Below are 17,385 nucleotides of genomic sequence, written 5' to 3' on the forward strand. Positions count from 1 at the left end.
AAATTTTCGCGTGTAGCCACTTCGAACGTCCTGATTAGTCGTACTAACTCCGAATTGCAATGCTCGGCAAGTATTCAAGCCCATTATTCATTTAATCGGAGTAATTTTCAAAGTTAGGTCGTGAATCCGAAGTTAAGTCAATTTAGAACTGCAACGTTCGATTGAAGAGCCATAAAACTATAGATTTATATGGAAATGATAGTTTAGAGTAGAGCCGTAGGGTTTAATGAAGATCAATTTTGAAATATACTTTGAATGGAACGGATTTATAAACTTTCACGTGTAAATTACACGTAATAGATAATATACATAACAAAGATGAAGTTTGCATGTTTCTTTATTAGTGTGTAATAGTCGTTTTTATCAGTGAACAAACATAATCTAGTAAAGTCGTTCATTATATTAGTGTATTACTTGGATTTTGATATCGTTTTTTTCGATTAATTTATAAGAATATAAATGTATTAACTCTTGATTTTAAGGTTGATTTTCAAATTTTCCAGATAAATGGTATTATCTTTTCTTTAAATTTATAAACTCATATTTTGCTCGGTTCGCAAAACATCGAGCCATCTTCACAAAAGCGAGCAAACGAGCCTTTTCTTTGTCGGGCGGCTAGACAAAGGCCCTGCTACTCATCAGGGCTTGAGCTCTATCTCTCATCTTTAATTAGAAGTTCGAAAAACGAGGGGATTAAGATTACTGTTTTCTCTTCTTTTCTTTCCCGTCTAATTGAGAGATCATGGGCTTCTTTCATGCTTCAGGATCGGAGCTGAAAGTTTATGAGGGAAGAAGTAGCAAATAAATAAACAGAAAAATAGACAGAGACATCGATAGAAAAAATGCCTGAGAGAATAAAAGCTAATTAATTGGCCATCGGGAATAAGAGAGAGAAAAAAAGATGCTGCGCAGATTCTGATCTCTTAAATCTTGTTCGAGGGCTCAAACTTTTAGCCAATTTTAGATTTTAAATTTGATTTTAGTTAATATGAAATACTTTAAATTTTGAAAACAGATTCTGATATCTTAAATCTTGTTCGAGGAGCTGGGCCTTTTAGCCAATTTTAGATTTTAAATTTCATTTTAGTTAATATGAAATACTTTAAATTTTGAAAAGAAGCAAATGAAAGTTCACATTGAAGTTTTTTTCTTTTTCAAAAAAAAAAAAAAAAATCGAAACTATAAATGCTGATAGTAACTAGAAAGCACCTCCACTCCTTGGGAGTTTTCGAGTTGTGTTGGATACTCCAACACTCTCCGGCACACGATTAATAAATGTCAAAAATCTGACACATTGTCAACTCTCCCGACATGCGAATCCGAAATTCCTACGCACGATTTTGATACATACTAAATCGATTTTAAAAATTTTCAAGAAATGAGGGATCTAAATGTAAATATGTATAAAATATAAAAATAAGGGGAAAAATACTTCTTGTTATATTTGATTATGAAATGTGGATTTTTTGGACTTATTGTTAAAAATTAAATTTAATAGTGGAATGTGAATTGCTTATTTTTCTCCAAATTTTATGGATTATTAGAATGAAATGCAGTTGAATTTGTCAAATTGAAATAATGAATGATATTGACAAATAGTGGATCAATGTTTTTAATGTAAATTAATTTAATTGAAATAATTAGATAAAAATATACATTTAATATATAACGTACCCCAATATGTCGGAATTTTCTTTTTATTTTTTTGAGAAATAATATATTGATGTGCCTTGTCGTATTGTGTCATGTTAGTGTTAGTACTACTTAAACGGTGCAAGTCCAAACATATTTTATGGGATGATTGAGTAAAAAGTCCTTGCTTCTCAATTGTTAGGGACATCATCATAGCCATGTTCCACCCTAGGGACCCCTAGAGACACCTTTTTAAATGTCCCTAGATCTTGTAGGACGAGGATGTCTTTTTCGCATTGTTCCTTTTTGGCATAGGGATGAAAGTCCAAAGGAGCACCCCGTAACGTTCCCTTGAAGTCTTTGGATCTCACAAATTGGAACGACACTAACCAAGTTTCTCACAAATTTTCTATACAAGCCACTGGGATGTCCAAGACAAAAGCTGGGATGCCATTGATCAAACTTCTCACAAGTTTTCTTACAAAAGCTACCAGCGACGATTTTACTACGTCTCCCAGAGCACTTGGATGGTGTTAACAGGGGCACCAAGTTTCGTGTGTGATGTCACGCGAGAAACAAATTCCTATCTCTATAAGTCACGTCCCCAGCTCCTAAATAAGGATGCCTAGTCAAGTTCTCTAGCCAAGCTTCTAGGGATGCTTCTCTTGAGTCCCCAGAGGAGCACAGGTGTTGAGGAGATTAATTAAAAAAAAAAAAAAAAAACAATTTTTTTTTTTTTTTTAAATATATTACATTTATATCAATTTAATTTTAATTTTTTAATTTATTCATAAACCCATTATATTTGTGCAAATTCAGTCTTGAATATTTCAATTGTTCCAATTTAATCACAAATTTTTTGATAATTTGTCAATTTAGTCTTAAATCTTTAGATGATTGCTAATTTAGTCATTTAAGTTAATTTGAGCAGAAATCGTTGATGTGACGGTGCATTAATCATCCTATGTGCTACAATTAGTACCGATGTAAATAATTTGTTAAAATTTTCTAATTTTTTATCTTATTTTTTTTTTTTTCCTAATCCTAGGTTGGTGAGGTCGCAAGGTGACGTCTTGGACCTCTTTCGAGTCCTTTTGAGTCGATCTCTTCCCGGGTCTTATGCAGATTGGGAGATCTAAGTGGAATGGGAATGTTGGAATCTCACGTATAGTTGTCAGAATGGATGCGCCGCTCTCCACCGTCGATAGACCTTTCTCCGTTAAGAAAAAGAGCGGTGTTAAGTTTTGACTGCTTCACACCCTTAATTTGCAGTTGGAAGTGTATACAGTGTTAAGCATGTTGGCACAGGATACCATGTGAATATTTCTCCACTTTTGAGGCAATGGATGAGTTCTTATTTGTCCGCATTTTGCATCTCTTGCACTATTGGGAGAATGTGATTTGATTAATTCAGAAGTAGATGACCAATTGATCCTAATCTTTTACTGAATTTCTAGAAACTGTCCTTTTAGCTCCACGCGTCACTCTGTTTCTTTGGCATAAAGTTTGACATAGTGGGTTCTATATTTCAAGCCATGGCAACGTAATACCTCTTTCTTTATCATCGAGGAGTCATAGATTATCATTTTGCTAATGCTAAGAACATACGCTACCAATTGTTTTAGTTAATGGCGTGCCAAGATTTTGCACATGTAGGGCCTGTCTCTTCATCAATCTTATTTGCAGAGGATCATGTTTGTTTAAGAATAGTAGCTGAGCCTAAATAAAGTCTTAGTCATGCATTAATTCAACGCTAATACTGCCTGTCAGTTGAGAAAAAGATCTCTCATCTGATCTCTCAGTCGAAAAAGTTGCTTTCGAGCAACTCAAAATGTGCATCTTCCTGAATTATTTTAAATCAGCCGTAGCGGTCAATCATGGAAGCTAAAAACCTACCCAGATTACTCCAAATAAGAAGAAAGATGTACCCGAGGCTGAAGGCTGAGAGCTTGCTTCAGCTTCGGGTCATTTCTTCATCTGCTCTTGTGCGGGGATGTGATGTTCATGTGGTGCCTTTTTGCCATAGTCTTCGCCCGCCCTTTGGGAATAATTACTCTTCTACAGGAGAAGAACTAAGACCAACTCCACGGAATATGACGCCAAACTGACGCAAATGAAGACCGTCTTACGCCAATTCCAAACAATCCTCTTTAAGCAAGGGAGCTGAGATTGAGCTCAATTGACGCGGAGTACATCTCTAGGATGCCACCACCAGCTGGTTGTCAGCTCTTGCTTCCACGATCACCTTCAGGCAGGAAGTCAACTCCAGTGCATTGATGTGTTCGGTCATATGTATGTTGAGCACTTGTGACTCTGATTGGAGGCCGACAGTGTGAGGAGCGCAATTGAGAAAGGTCTCCGCGAAGCGTATGCGTTGGCTTTTGAAGGGCAGCATGGTCAGGTAGCTTGAACTTGCTGTGACTTCACCATTTGAAGAAAGAAATTCCACCCTCACCTTCAAAGTGGTTCGATAGAAATTCTAGCACTCTTAAGATATATCTCCAAAAACCCAAGTTATCTATGATTCATCCTGCATATCATCATGCCTCAGAATAAAACAGAATGCAAAAGAAAGATCATTTATAAACGTGATCTCTCAACAAGATATAATACCAGAAAGACACCAAGCCTTCGGTTGTGTTCAGACTCTGGCATAGAGAGTGAAATTGTGACCTTCAGTTCCTGTATATGAGGAATGCCATTATTGCTCTTTGCAATGGTCGCCTCCGAATGATGAACAGCACGTTCACCTGAAGAGCCATTGATGCAGAAAGACCGCGTAAACAGCACAAAGGCTACAAGGTTAGGTTTAGTGTAAACAAAATTCAGGGTCTCTGTTGTCTGAATTGGTTTGGTCACCCTAGTGTTTCATTGCAAAACCACCCATAACAAACCCTGAGATTATTAATCCGAGAAGCATGAGGAAGACATAGATTGAGCAGCATAGGGCCCAAGAAAATCTCAACGCCGAATGCAGGTTTCTTTTACTGTCACTCAGCCACTTTGATATCAGAAATGTGACTCCTGCTATTGTTACTTTGCATATCTTCAGTAATTTTTTCTTGAGGGATGCCTGGATGTGATCCAGCGTTTGAAGTGTAAACAGCAAAAACATGAAGGGAGTAGTATGAAAACCAGATTGGAAACGCCAAAAATCTAGTCATAAGTCTCATTTGCAATGCGGCAAACTTAATGATCAGAACTGCCAAGAAAATTATAGTGTTATGGAGCAATTCAGCATTACCTACTGATCGAGCATCCTCTGTATTTTACACTTGAGGGTGCCACTTATATTTGGTCGTTCTTCCATTTATTTGATTTAAATCTCTCCTTCAATATGGTTTAACTTGTGCCTCAGCATTTGCATTTATAGTGAAGCCTGCTTCATCTTTTGCACTCTAAACTGCATTTTCTGTTGCTTGCTCATGACCATTCACACCAAAATTAAGGGGTTGAACTTCACATTTTCCCCAGAAAGATCTCAGCGGACCACATTAGATGAGCCGAATTTCTGAGATTTCCAATCCTTCATTATCCTGTCAGCCCCATCCATTGCAAATTTGTGTAGGGAGTTCTTAATCAAGTGAGGTTGAAGTTTGTATCTTTGGCTCATTTCTGCAAGAAGCATCAAAACAACCATTCTGGGAAGCTTCAGATTTATCCATTGCAGAATTACTTATCACTCTTCAATGATTGGAAGCGTTAAGGGTGCTCGCTAGGCCGTGGCAGTGGCAGTTGGAGAAATTCTTTTGGAAAGTGAAAAGATCAGATTGTTTCTGTCTTCATTTGGTCCATGAACCATTAAGATAGGTTCCACAATAATTTGCCTAGATCATGAACTTGGTGTTATCTTTTCACCCAGAAAGGTTCACGATAAGCTGTTGCCTTACAATTACGATTCTGCTTTTCCTTCTCACTGTCCAACCTAAAGGCATGTGGATTTAGTGAACAGTAGCCGTCTGATTTATACTAGGCACACGTTCTCATGGCTTTTTACTATATTATTTTTTCTGCTTCTCCGTGACCTTGATGGGCTTCACCTACATACATCCATGAACTTTTTCCATCCTAAACCGTACTGCAACCCCATGGAATCATAGTAATGAGAAGAAAATGGCCTCATCAATGTTTTGTTCATTTCCTGAGCTTCATCAAAAATGTGAAAATTTAGGGATTTTGAGTTTTCAATAAGTCACCGATTAAAATGAGTTGAAGATTACATGAAGTCATGCTAATGACTTTTTTTTTTAAGAGGTCAACTTCTATTAGTGTACTTTTGTTGGGAGTACACCATAGACAATGCCTAAAATCAATAAATCTACAATTTCCTAACTGTGAGCTTAGCAACTAGACATTTTTGAAACTTTGTTCGAGATCTTAGGTGCTTTTATCGTATCAAATCAATGTAAAACGATAAAGGGAACAAAGCGCTCTCATGTTGGATTTTTCGTGGACAAAAAATGGTGAATTTATGATGCACATACTAAACCAAAAAATTCAAAGTAGGGAAAATTCAAACAATTGAGAGTTACCCAGATGAAGCCAGACATTGTGCCTAAAGGCCAGCACAGGATCTATACTCGTGCGAGGGCTTGGACGGACAACAACGTGGTTGTACAACATCCTTCAGCCATATTCTTATCCCCTATATTTCCGCCATCTAATTCCTTTACACTATTGGATAGAATAAATGATTAACAGATAATAATTACTGAACGAATCTGAGTCCTAAGAAGCTGAGAGAAGCGTGATCTCTGAAGAATGGCTTTCGTCCTTACTAGTGAAATAAGCTGAAGAGTCAATCCCTGGACCTTGTATGGACATGCTTCCCGGCACCTGGTCATTGTCCTCAGAGAATGTCGAGACATTTGTTTGACTATCATTAGCTAGACTCTCGAAGGCTCTGAACCTAGGATCTGGATTTGTTGCGGTGCACTTGATTATGGGTGCTGGCAACGCGCTTTTACCTTCGAGCATGCTCACCACAGATGACATTGGTGGCCTAAGAGTTGGTGTAGGATTGGTGCATAGAAGTGCCAGGTTGAGTATTCTCATTGCCTCTTCCTCGGAGTAATATGAGCCAAGACGTGGATCCATGAGTTCAAGAACGTGCCCTTGCTCTTGCAACCCATGGGCCTTTCATCATGTACAAAAAGAAATAGAAGATTAGTCGGTTATCATGCTTTTAGAAACAGAAAACAGATTTAGGAACAATCAAGATGGAATCCCATCATGTTCATGCATTTATGTTCTCCACCGATGAGCCTGCTCATGCATACGTATCAACGTTCTAAGCTTCTAACCCATCTTTTCTTTTTCCTTAGGAGAAGTCCTTCAAAGAAATTATTCCTTCATATATTTATTTACTCTGATCGAATTTGTTCCCAATAGCTTGTTCCATCATTTAGTTATGAAGTCACATGCCATCATTCTACTTGCAAGTCCCAAAAGCAAACCAGCAGAAAGTAGAGAAATAGAGCTTCAAGTCCAGCGAAAGCTTGGCTGCATAATTTCTATAAGACTTAAAGTCGCCATACGTTACCCAATCAAGGAGATAAACAGACTCTTCCTTCAACCTATAATTTGTGTTGCTCTTTCCGCTGACAATTTCCAAAGCGACAACTCCAAAGCTGTAAACATCGGCTTTGTCTGTCAAGTGGCCCCTCATAGCATATTCAGGAGCCATATAACCTCTGAGGCAAGACAAAATAGGAATGGTGAGTATGGCCATAAAAAGAGGACATTCAGGTAAAACATTACAGATATGTAGCAATCAAAAGCTCATTAAATAAAGTTAATTAAAATAAGAGAATTAACCAAAATAACAAAAGACTTACATTGTTCCAGCTATCCTTGTGCTGATGTGCGTATTGTCTTCTTCATTGAGTTTGGCCAAACCAAAATCTGAGATCTTGGCATTTAGTTCCTTATCAAGCAGCACATTTGCCGCTTTTATGTCCCTATGAACAATTTTCAACCTAGATTCCTCATGAAGGTAAGCCAATCCCCTAGCTATTCCCAAACATATTTTCTTTCTAGTGGCCCAGTCCAACTCAATCTGTTGATCATCTCGTCCTGGGAAGAGAGAGGGTTTAGTTGAATGCCATTAATAGGATAGTAGTTATCTTAGGGAAAGCATCCTTTACCAAAAAGTGCTCGGGCAAGACTATTATTCTCCAAATATTCATAAACTAGTAACAATTGATTTCCTTCAATACAGCAGCCGTAAAGCTTTACGAGATTTGGGTGCTGGAGAGCGGATATCATGCCTATCTCATTGAGAAATTCACGATTGCCTTGCTTTGATCTAGAAGAAAGTTGCTTCACGGCAATTATAGTTCCATTCGATAGTGTTCCCTGAGATTAATCATATGAATTTGAGACTTATAACTAATCACATCTTATTCATCACAAAAAATGGTTAGCTTGACAAGATCTGGATTGGGAAGTCTAAAACAAAGACATACTTTATATATCAGACACTTCACATTGAATGGAGAATAAAGTTATGAAGATATTGCGAATCACCTTGTAAACTGGGCCAAACCCTCCTTCACCTATCTTATTCACAGTGTCAAAGTTGCTCGTAGCATCTTTGATTTGCCTTAAAGTGAAATGGCCGATTTGGATATCTAGCCCATGTAATTCTAAAAAATAAAATAAAAATTATGGCATATAATAGGAATGCGATAATAATAATTGAAAGAAAAACATAGTTCTACAACAGACACTCAATCGAGGAGGAATTTACCTATATGGTCATGCCTCATAGACATGCAATCCTAGTTAAATGAAAAAAAAAGGGCAACTTTTGTGGTCACAATTTACTTATAAGAATTCCACAAAAAGTACAAAGAAAGCAGATAAATACAGTCTTGAATTAAGCATCATACTCGTGTGATGAATCAATAAGTGATAGATTCCCGCATGAGCAAACAAGTCAGTATGACCTCACCTGGATCTTCAACGTCTCTACAATCTAAGAATCCTCTTAGCCAAAGGACCAGTATTATCAATACAAGAAGAACCACCGAAGCTACTACAATTCCGGTGATTGCTCCAGCTGATAGTCCAGTGCCTCCAAAATCTTGGTCTAAGAGTAGGAAAAAAATGATAGATTTATATGTGAATGCTTCAATGACCACATGAGGAAAGAATAATAGAGATATGTACATCAATGTTGACTTACTCTGTGTCACTGCAATGCCGCAAATAAGTGGTCCATAGACACCTCTATTAGGAATGGCTGTGGTTCCCTTCCCTGACCAATATAAATGAATCTCCAAAGTACTGCCAGTAACGTAAATATCATTGAAGTCCTTATCGATTCCCATCCAACACCTCCGCTTCCTCCGCAATATTAAAATCTTCCAACACTTGATTGCCCTGCAAAATTAACAAGAATTTCGGTAAGAAAAGATCCTGCTCTTGTCGGACTGTTGTGTGCAGCCCTGTCACACACCAAGTCATAATAACAATTTCCTAAGTCAAATACCTTAACAGAAGACGATAATTCGACAAAATAGATGAAATTAAAATAATAATGAGCTGTCAAATTCCACTTCACTTACTTGTATCGATACATCGAATATACGTTTCCCGAGGCTGTTATATGTTTCGTCATCGGAAAATTGAAGTTCAGCAAAATGGAGCCGCACTTTGTAACGTCCTTTCATCATGCAAAGGCCATAGTATCTGATCGACCAAGGGGAAAGGCGAGCCGTTTGGTACAACCCTGAGCCATTCACATTCATAATATAGGGGTATTCTGCTGTGTAACCTGCATGATCATTTCCCATATAAACCCCTGTGGTGCTGGAAGCCCACTGTTCTGGCCAAAAAGAAGAAGAAGAGGAGAAAAATGATGGCCCGTTCAGACTGGTGTCTTCTTCATATTGATTCCCGTCAATAGTCGTTTTGTTTCCTCCACAATTGATAAACAAGGAAGAGTCTGCATAGGTCGTCGGATGATATTGCATAAGACATGATAGGGGCCAAAAGTAGCTCGACAGTTTATGCTCAACAATAATTCGAAGGGAGACGTTGCCAGCAAATGGCAAGGCCTTGCCATCGTAGGCAAGCTTGCCCTCACCCTCGCAACACTGGGCAAGGTCTCACCCAATCATGGCAAGGCTCGCCCTCGCCCAAATCTAGCAAGGGCGGGCCTCGTTGATGTAGTGCTAGGCGAGCTTGCTATCACTAGATCTAGGTGAGGGTGAGCTCACGGCCGTAGCCTCTAGCCAATTTGGTGATCGGCTAGAAGAAGAACAAGAAGAAAGGAAATAAAAAATTAATAAAAAATTGCTAAAAAATAAAATATTATTAAAATTTTGCCACGACAACATCGTCCGGACGCTAGCATCCACGTCAGTGCCACCAACCAAATTTGACCGGATGAACTGAATTAACATAATTGCAAAAGGTATATGAATGAACTGGTAAAAAAAAAATATTTATGATTGAATTGAAAAAATTACAATAAATTTATGACTATTTTGATAATTTTCCCACAATTCAAGAATTGTAAAACTCACATTGTGCCTTCCCGCTGCAAGGTAGATCCTTCTCCAAGCACCAAAGCCTAAAGGGATAAACCAGAAAGATTGTCGGCAATAAAATTTTCACATGCAAACAATTGGAATAGCTCTTAGTCAAAGAGACTTACGATTTATTTTGGTGAGACGTATAGCTAGAAACCAAATTACTGGAAAGTGACTCAATGTGTTAGATTATAACTCCAGAAATGTGCGGATGAGACAAAACTATAAAATTTCTGTCTTAAGAGAGAATGTGCATTGACTCACACTGGTGATGCCTGACAATTGACTGGAGAAGAATCGGTGAAATTGTTGTAAGATAAGTCGCTGCAGTTACATACCTTGACCGAGTTAGTGCGCATATTCATCTGGTAAATAATGATAGTCCAACATTGGAGAGTGATATATCATATGGGAACTCATGAGTCTCATACTAGGAATTATGAGTTAAATCCTGCAATCTATGTCAAAAGTATGGAAAAGTAAGAACGAAAAACTGGAAATTTTCATAGGAGACTAACAAATATCGTTTGCTGCTTGTTACCCAAGTGGGTACTGCTCCACTAAGGGAGTTGTTTGTCAGGAACCTACATTCACAAATAAAAGTTATGTACTTGTCCAAAGAATTGTTTGGAATTCAACTATACGAGGAGTATATGATATCAACGAGGAAGGAAAATCAACTACAAATTTGCTGAGACATTAGGAGTGGTCAAGAAAATTTGTAATTACATGTAATCTAGAGCAGCTCCCATCTTGTCAGGAACTTGACCAGTCAATTTGTTGACGCTCAAGTCTCTACCAAAGATGGAAAAAAGGAGAAGAATCAGATAGTTTTCTCAAGAAAACTTGCAGAAGTTCATGTAATTTGATCTTCAGTTTGAGGCCTTTCTCATTCGTGAAACAAATCTCTTCTCAAAAAACGCAATTCTCTACTGGGACAAGTCCAAAAATGTGTTGGTGCGTAATAACCGGTCCACCGGACTTCAGAATGAACAGAAAATGTATCTTACGATCAAAAGAATAAGAACAGCAGGATTGTCCTAACTTAACCCTAATCTAACTGTGTCAGAGTAGAAGCTGAACCATCGTCGTCTATTAGCTAAGGGCTAAAGAAGAAGAAGAAATGGGAGGGTGCGTAATCGGCACGAGCCTTCGTCATCTTCTTCGCCGACCGTGTTTGCAGGGACAGCGCAACCGTGACCCATCTCAAGGTCATCCATCTTCATCATCTTCTTCGCTGACCACGGGCGATAGCCATGGGCAAGGCCACCTTTGCCAATGGCTGGCTAGGCCATGGCAAGACTAGCCTCTCCCAGTGGCCATGAGCTCCGACGACCCACGCCCAGTACCACCTCGCCTAGATTAAAGAGAGATGCAAGCCCTAATTTGTGATTCAGAAACAAACAAAAGAAAGACCATGCGAGTGGTGAACAAAAATGGCTGCGTCGAACTCTCATTTATTTTTAAGAATTCCACATCGGAATGGAAAAATAAGTAAAAAATCCACGTATGACGATTTGTCTGAAATGACACTCAAATGAACAATTTTACTCTTATATGGTACTTAAGTGAGCGAAAAAAAAATTATAGCCCTAAAGTAAGTGTCATAACTTTTGTATGAAGAAATGAATTATCCACCCCATTGTAGAAAACTTACAATATTATCAAATGTGTCCATTCCCCAATGTAATGTGGAATTGAGCCAGTAAGCAAGCAATTTCTTATAATCCTAAGATGTGAAAAAAAAAAAAAAAAAAACAATAGTTAGTGGAAATTTAGCTATACTAAAAAGATACAAAAAAGAAAAACAAATTAAATATTCATTATATTTAGCTCACAAAGTCCTCATCATATTCATGCGCTGCAAATCAGGAAAATTCGAGCTTGGACCTTTCAAATCAGATATTCTCCTGGACGCATATAAAACGACTCCATCACTTAACATTGACATTCATTCTACCTTTTTGTGCCAAAACACAATCTTACAAGATTATAAGAGATAAAGAACAATTGCACGGGATCAAATGCTTACAACTGCGTCAAGTTTGTCAACAAAGATATGCTTGAAGGGATAGGTCCCTCCATAGATGTGCCTTGCATGTCCCTGAAAACTTAATGTCGTAATGTAAGAATGAATTTTGACTCTCTCATAAATCATATAAATAATTTTTTGCCTTAATTGAGAAGGATTGAGATACGCACAATCTTGTAATTTTGGTCCAATTGCCAATAAAATCAGGTATCTTGCCCGATAATGTGCTTCCATCTATACGACTGCAAGTGGCCTATAAATCAAAATCGCTCATAGGAAATTCATTTTTGAGAAATAAAATGAATATTATGATGCCACTTACAAATCTTCTAAGTTCTTCAAATTGCTAAAGGATACAGGTATCGTTCCCGTGAAATTATTAGCAGACAAAAGGCTACAAAGGAAAAAAAATTCCAAGAATTAGGAACGCTAAGTATCAAGTCTCAATGTATAGAACATTCAACAAAGTATGTTTTTCCCTAAACAAAGAAAAACTTCTTTCCAATTTAAGCAAGAAGATTAAAGTCAGATCTCACAATCAAGAGAGCTCACAAATATAAAGAAAGGATTTCTGAAACATGTTATCCAAGCAAAGGTGTGCCACTTAAAATACTCCAATTTACTTACAGTCTCTTTAAGTGGCTCAAGTTTCCAATGTTTGGCTCAAGAGCACCTTCAAGGAAATTGTCCTCTAATACACTAGCATAACCATAAATTTATCACTATCAAGTCTAACACATTCTCAATACAAAGGTATATGATTTATAGTAAGTCTTACAGCTCTTCCAACGTGCTAATGTTGCCGATTTCCTTGGGAATACCACTTATGCGATTTCCAATTGCTGACCTAAAGTACCAAATTGAAAACAAAATTATGCTACTTTTTTTTTAAAAAAAACTCCTAATTACATTGTGATGATAATATCCGATGTATGATAGAATTAACTTACAGAATGGTAAGTGGTATCTGAGTAAGACTTGTGGGGAGCGATCCACTAATGTAGTTATGAAAGAGGTCTCTGCTTACAAAGAACACTCACTTTAGTACTTCTACAATTCTCAAGCAATAGTTTGCTTTAGTTTCCCGCAGTTGCTACATTTCTAAGATATATACATTCTTGAGAAAAATATTGTCAATAATAAGATAAAGGTGGAAGCATAATAGTCTTCACCCAACTCATAGCATGCTTTCTTGTGATTACCCCATGAAAATAAAGAACCATGGCCCATTAGTCACATTCAATTTCTTTGGCCTAATTACCTTCCATATAAGAAGATATCATGCGGTCAAGTCTAACTTACATTTCCGTTAGGTAAGTGAGGCTGCCAAATTCATCGGGAAAACTCCCTGTCAAATTAAGTCCCCTCAGCTGGCTGCAGCACGAAGAATAGCCAAGTTGCAAATTGATGTACATGAAAGAAGGATACATGAAGAAACAAAAATAATTGTCGAATCTTCCATACATATTTGTGACGTGGCAAATTGTGCCGTTATTGAAGGAACAGTTGCAAGTCACGTTGCTCATTATTCCTAAAGCCAAGGACAAATTTAGACCTTGACCCCCTTTGCATGATGTTTCGCCTACATTCCAGTATACGTTTTGCATTTTCTTGGCGATTGTGTTCAGTAAATCAACTGCAAGGACAAACCAGAAGTTAAAGAAATCATTTATCAGTATCTATTGCTGGATATATGAAAGAAATTGAGAAGGACCAAATGAACATGTACACAAGCAGGTGCTTGTGAGTTTGTTTGTGGCAATGTGGTTCTAGCCACACACAAGCTCTCATAAGTGCTTATTTTATGCAACAAGTCTTGTGCATTAGCACAGAACAATTCAAAGCCAACGAAGGTAGCACCCCTCAGTTAGGATGATCATTATAATCGGCTCAACCACAAGTAAGAAAGGCTTATTCAATCTCGGGACTGAAGAGCAACGAGTGAACTCCAAACAGTGCATCGTATTTACTTGATTCAATCAAAAATAGGTGCTTATACAAGGTGCATATATGGGAGGATGAGCTTGCAAGATTAGATATAGTGCAGGCGATCGTGATAGATTCATTCCACTGTCATACATAGTAAATGCCAATGCCGCCTTCCGTATTAGAAAAGCAGAAGAAAATCACATATGGTTGACCAGCAGGACATTTAATCTACTTTATTCGGGAAAAGTAAACTATGTACATGTAGGCGGTGAGAGAGGACTAGTCTCCTATCTTCTCAAGTTTGACCAAATCGCCGCCCGCGGGGGGCTGGGGTGGGTTTGGGTTCAAAAAAACCCAACCGCTCCTTTCACATTGCAATCCAGAGAATGGGTTCACACCCAAGAAATGAATGCCATTTATTCGACCATCTTATTGACAGTGGTTATTAGCTGGCTGATAACGGAGAGAATCTTTATTTCGTGATGATCATATTGCTTCTCGCATGACTATGTAATGGTACCTTTTCTTTCCCTCTCGAAAAGGGCAGAAATCTTTCTATGCATGTCACGATCACTGCAACCAAGTTGCAGGAAGCGGACGTAAAAAAAGAAGGTCGTCTTCGAATTGGTAGCAATGCTCAGGATGGCCCATCAATCACAATTATTGCTCCCCGACACAAGACCACTACTCTGACAGCATGAATTCGACGTGGAGAGATATCTAAAATAATGTGTAATATCAACATCACAAAATTTTAACTAGACAAAGTAAAAAGATCATATGGAGTCACGTATTCTTTCAAATCTAAAACTTCGATATATACGTCATATCTCGTTTTTGTTTACAAAAGGAAGGTATCAACTCCAACTTAAAAAACTACCGCAAGACGTTTGTTCTTCACTCTTTAACATTCTGATTGGACGCACTGACCATGCATGCACACATTCAAAATCGGTCCAAGAGAGATGGGCTTGTGTGGGCCCAGGCCCAGACACCTGAGGTTTGACTGAATCAAAAAGCCAGAACTTCTTTTCCGCTGATTTTTCTTGAGTCCTAAATTTGTTTTCCTAACAAGATTAGGATTAAAAAGGAGACTGGGGAAAGAAATTGCCTGAAAACCTTACCAATAATCTTCACCGTTTAAAGTAAGGGTCTGTTTTAGGTTTATTAACAAGCTAAATAGTAACTTTTATTCTTTTGTTCCCGTGAATAAATTTAGAACAAAAATTTGTTCGGTAAATTTTTGTTCCTGGAAATATAAATCATACTTTTCTTTTTCTTTTTTTTTTTAATTCCCAGAAATAGATTTAGAAGAGAATTAAGAAGTAGGAAAAAAGTTACTTCTTTATTTCTAGGAATAATTCTAGAATCAAGCCTAATTTTTCTTCTTTTCTCTTTCCTTTTCTTCTTCATCTTCTTTCTTTTGGTTGGTAGCTGGCCTCGACCATGGTTGGCAATCGGCTAGACGAGGGTCAGCAACCTTGTCGAAGCATCATTGGCTCCCAGCAATGCCAAACCACAGCGAGGCTCGTTGGCCCATGCCTCGCCGTGGCTGGGTGAGGCTCGACCTTGCCTTGGCTGAGTGAGCCTCACCTTAGTTGGGTAATGCTGACCTGACGATGCCTGGCAAGGCCGAGCCTCGCTAAATATGGGGTGAGGTTGACCTTCGGCAAGGTGAGGCCAAGCCTCGCCATGACTGGGTCGCTAGGGGCAGGCAACTAGAGGATGGAGAAGATGAAAAGAAAAAAGAAAAAAATTAATAAAATTATTAAAAGATTAAAATAAATTATTTGGATTATAAATTTTAAGGGTTTTACCAAACGCATTTTTATTCCAAAAATAGAAATTTTGGCGGTTACAATGCCTTCAAATGCTCATAAATTATTCTTTCGAACATGAAAAAAAAAATCATTTCTGAGAGGAAATTATTTTCAAGAACATGATGATTACCAAATGTACCCTAAGATCATCTATATAATTATTGAACAAAGAGAGCATTTGGAAAGGATTCGATAATCTGATAATCTAATTACGGAAGAAGAATCCAAAATGATTACTAAACGCATCCTAAGATTATTTGTATAATTATTGAGCAAAGAGAGTATTTGGAAAGGATTCGATAATCTAATTACGGAAAAATGATCCAGATTGGTTATCAAACGCATCCTAGGATTATCAGCATAATTATTGAGCAAAGAGTGTATTTGGAAAGGATTCGACAATCTAATTACGGAAGAAGGATTTTTAGGATAAAAGACGGGAGAGATGAAAATTATGCTTAAACTTTCCAATAAAAATAGAATTTTTAGAGTAGCTGGAGGGGGCGGCCGCCTCGGTCCCTGCTCTGTCTGCTAGGGAGAGTTTTCAGAAAAGGAAGTGAAAGTGCAGAAGAAAATATCTCTTGCACCCGCCAAAAATTTCCCAAAGGAATTCTTGGACCAGAAACAAAATCGCGAAGAAAAATGGGCTGAGAAATGTGATAGCAGCTCCGAACGTTATAGTTCAATTTGCGGACCTCAACAGAGAAGAGCCAGAGAGACATTCAAGATCAGAGTTCGCAAAGCAATTATCCCCAACAACAGGGGACCAAAATGAACTTAACTACTGTCTTTAAAGGAAAGCCTTTAGTGATTCTCGCTTACCTTCTTCTGGTGGCAAGAGTTGAGCATCACACTTGAAGACCGCAGAGCAAACCACGACAAGAACGACGCAGACAACCACTCTGAAAACTGAACCCAGGGGCACCACCATTGTTAACTTCCGCTGATTCCCAGGCGCCACGCCGACGCAAACACCGACCACGATCCCCTCAAAAAAACCGTTTACCAGTGCAAAACGACGCGGAGGTGCTGCCTCGACCACGACCAAAATAGCGCAAAGAGACGCAAGGGAGGAGCGATTTTGGAGAGGACGTGAGATGAGGGATTTTTCGATCGTTTTGTGTTTGTCGTTCTAATCTGCACTGTTTTACTTTTTTTTTTGGTCGATTGCACTGTTTTACTTTATCCATGATGAAAGTCAACTTTTCCTTCTTCTTTTTTAACACAAGCGCGTGAAAAACTGCCAAACAAAACACAGATCTTTCTCTCTTATGGAAAATGCCTGGCCGAAGTTTTTTTTTTTTGTTTTTGGGGTCAGTGCCAGGCTGAAGTTTGATGGTCTCATTTTCCAAGCTAACAGTACCGTTAATCAATCGATCTCAATTTTTTTTTCATTAAATATATAAAGGGTGTGACATCCTGAAATTTCAGA

At 38.1% G+C, this 17,385-nt stretch overlaps 2 protein-coding genes, 1 long non-coding RNA gene and 1 other non-coding gene across 4 annotated transcripts; all 4 read right to left on the reverse strand.

Moving 5' to 3' along the window:
* Window positions 1–6,198: 6,198 nt before the first annotated feature.
* Window positions 6,199–12,917, reverse strand: LOC104434575 (probable LRR receptor-like serine/threonine-protein kinase At1g53430; the record flags this gene model as incomplete). The annotated part of the gene is made up of 13 exons (XM_039307133.1): window positions 6,199–6,768; window positions 7,175–7,325; window positions 7,470–7,707; window positions 7,779–7,989; window positions 8,161–8,279; window positions 8,588–8,725; window positions 8,822–9,018; window positions 9,070–9,083; window positions 9,204–9,745; window positions 10,167–10,213; window positions 10,902–10,967; window positions 12,527–12,598; window positions 12,832–12,917. Coding segments are annotated over 13 exons (2,289 nt in total), but the record flags the coding sequence as incomplete, so codon positions are not given.
* Window positions 10,167–11,481, reverse strand: LOC120286420. Its single transcript, XR_005548269.1, has 3 exons — window positions 10,437–11,481; window positions 10,298–10,336; window positions 10,167–10,213 (listed from the first exon to the last, which is right to left on the reverse strand). It is a non-coding gene; the product is annotated as an uncharacterized LOC120286420 (long non-coding RNA).
* Window positions 12,023–12,515, reverse strand: LOC104434155. The gene is made up of 3 exons (XR_005548268.1): window positions 12,375–12,515; window positions 12,205–12,276; window positions 12,023–12,082 (listed from the first exon to the last, which is right to left on the reverse strand). It is a non-coding gene; the product is annotated as an uncharacterized LOC104434155 (transcript).
* Window positions 12,918–12,978: 61 nt separating the features above from the next.
* On the reverse strand, window positions 12,979–17,025 carry LOC104434558 (probable LRR receptor-like serine/threonine-protein kinase At1g53430). Its single transcript, XM_039307134.1, has 5 exons — window positions 16,776–17,025; window positions 13,669–13,840; window positions 13,507–13,578; window positions 13,155–13,223; window positions 12,979–13,051 (listed from the first exon to the last, which is right to left on the reverse strand). Exons 1-5 carry the CDS (start codon window positions 16,882–16,884, stop codon window positions 12,979–12,981), a joined length of 495 nt encoding a protein of 164 aa, XP_039163068.1. The 5' UTR covers window positions 16,885–17,025.
* Between the last annotated feature and the right edge of the window lie 360 nt (window positions 17,026–17,385).

This window comes from Eucalyptus grandis, chromosome 2, assembly GCF_016545825.1.
Source record: "Eucalyptus grandis isolate ANBG69807.140 chromosome 2, ASM1654582v1, whole genome shotgun sequence".
Taxonomy (NCBI): domain Eukaryota; kingdom Viridiplantae; phylum Streptophyta; class Magnoliopsida; order Myrtales; family Myrtaceae; genus Eucalyptus; species Eucalyptus grandis.

Coding starts and splice junctions, on each gene's coding strand:
- LOC104434558 (XM_039307134.1), bottom strand. CDS start 16,884: ATGGTGGTGCCCCTGGGTTCAGTTTTCAGAGTGGTTGTCTGCGTCGTT. Junction 13,841..16,775: donor ACTCTTGCCACCAGAAGAAG/GTAAGCGAGAAT, acceptor TTGTCCTTGCAG/TTGATTTACTGAACACAATC. Junction 13,579..13,668: donor ATTTGCCACGTCACAAATAT/GTATGGAAGATT, acceptor TTCGTGCTGCAG/CCAGCTGAGGGGACTTAATT.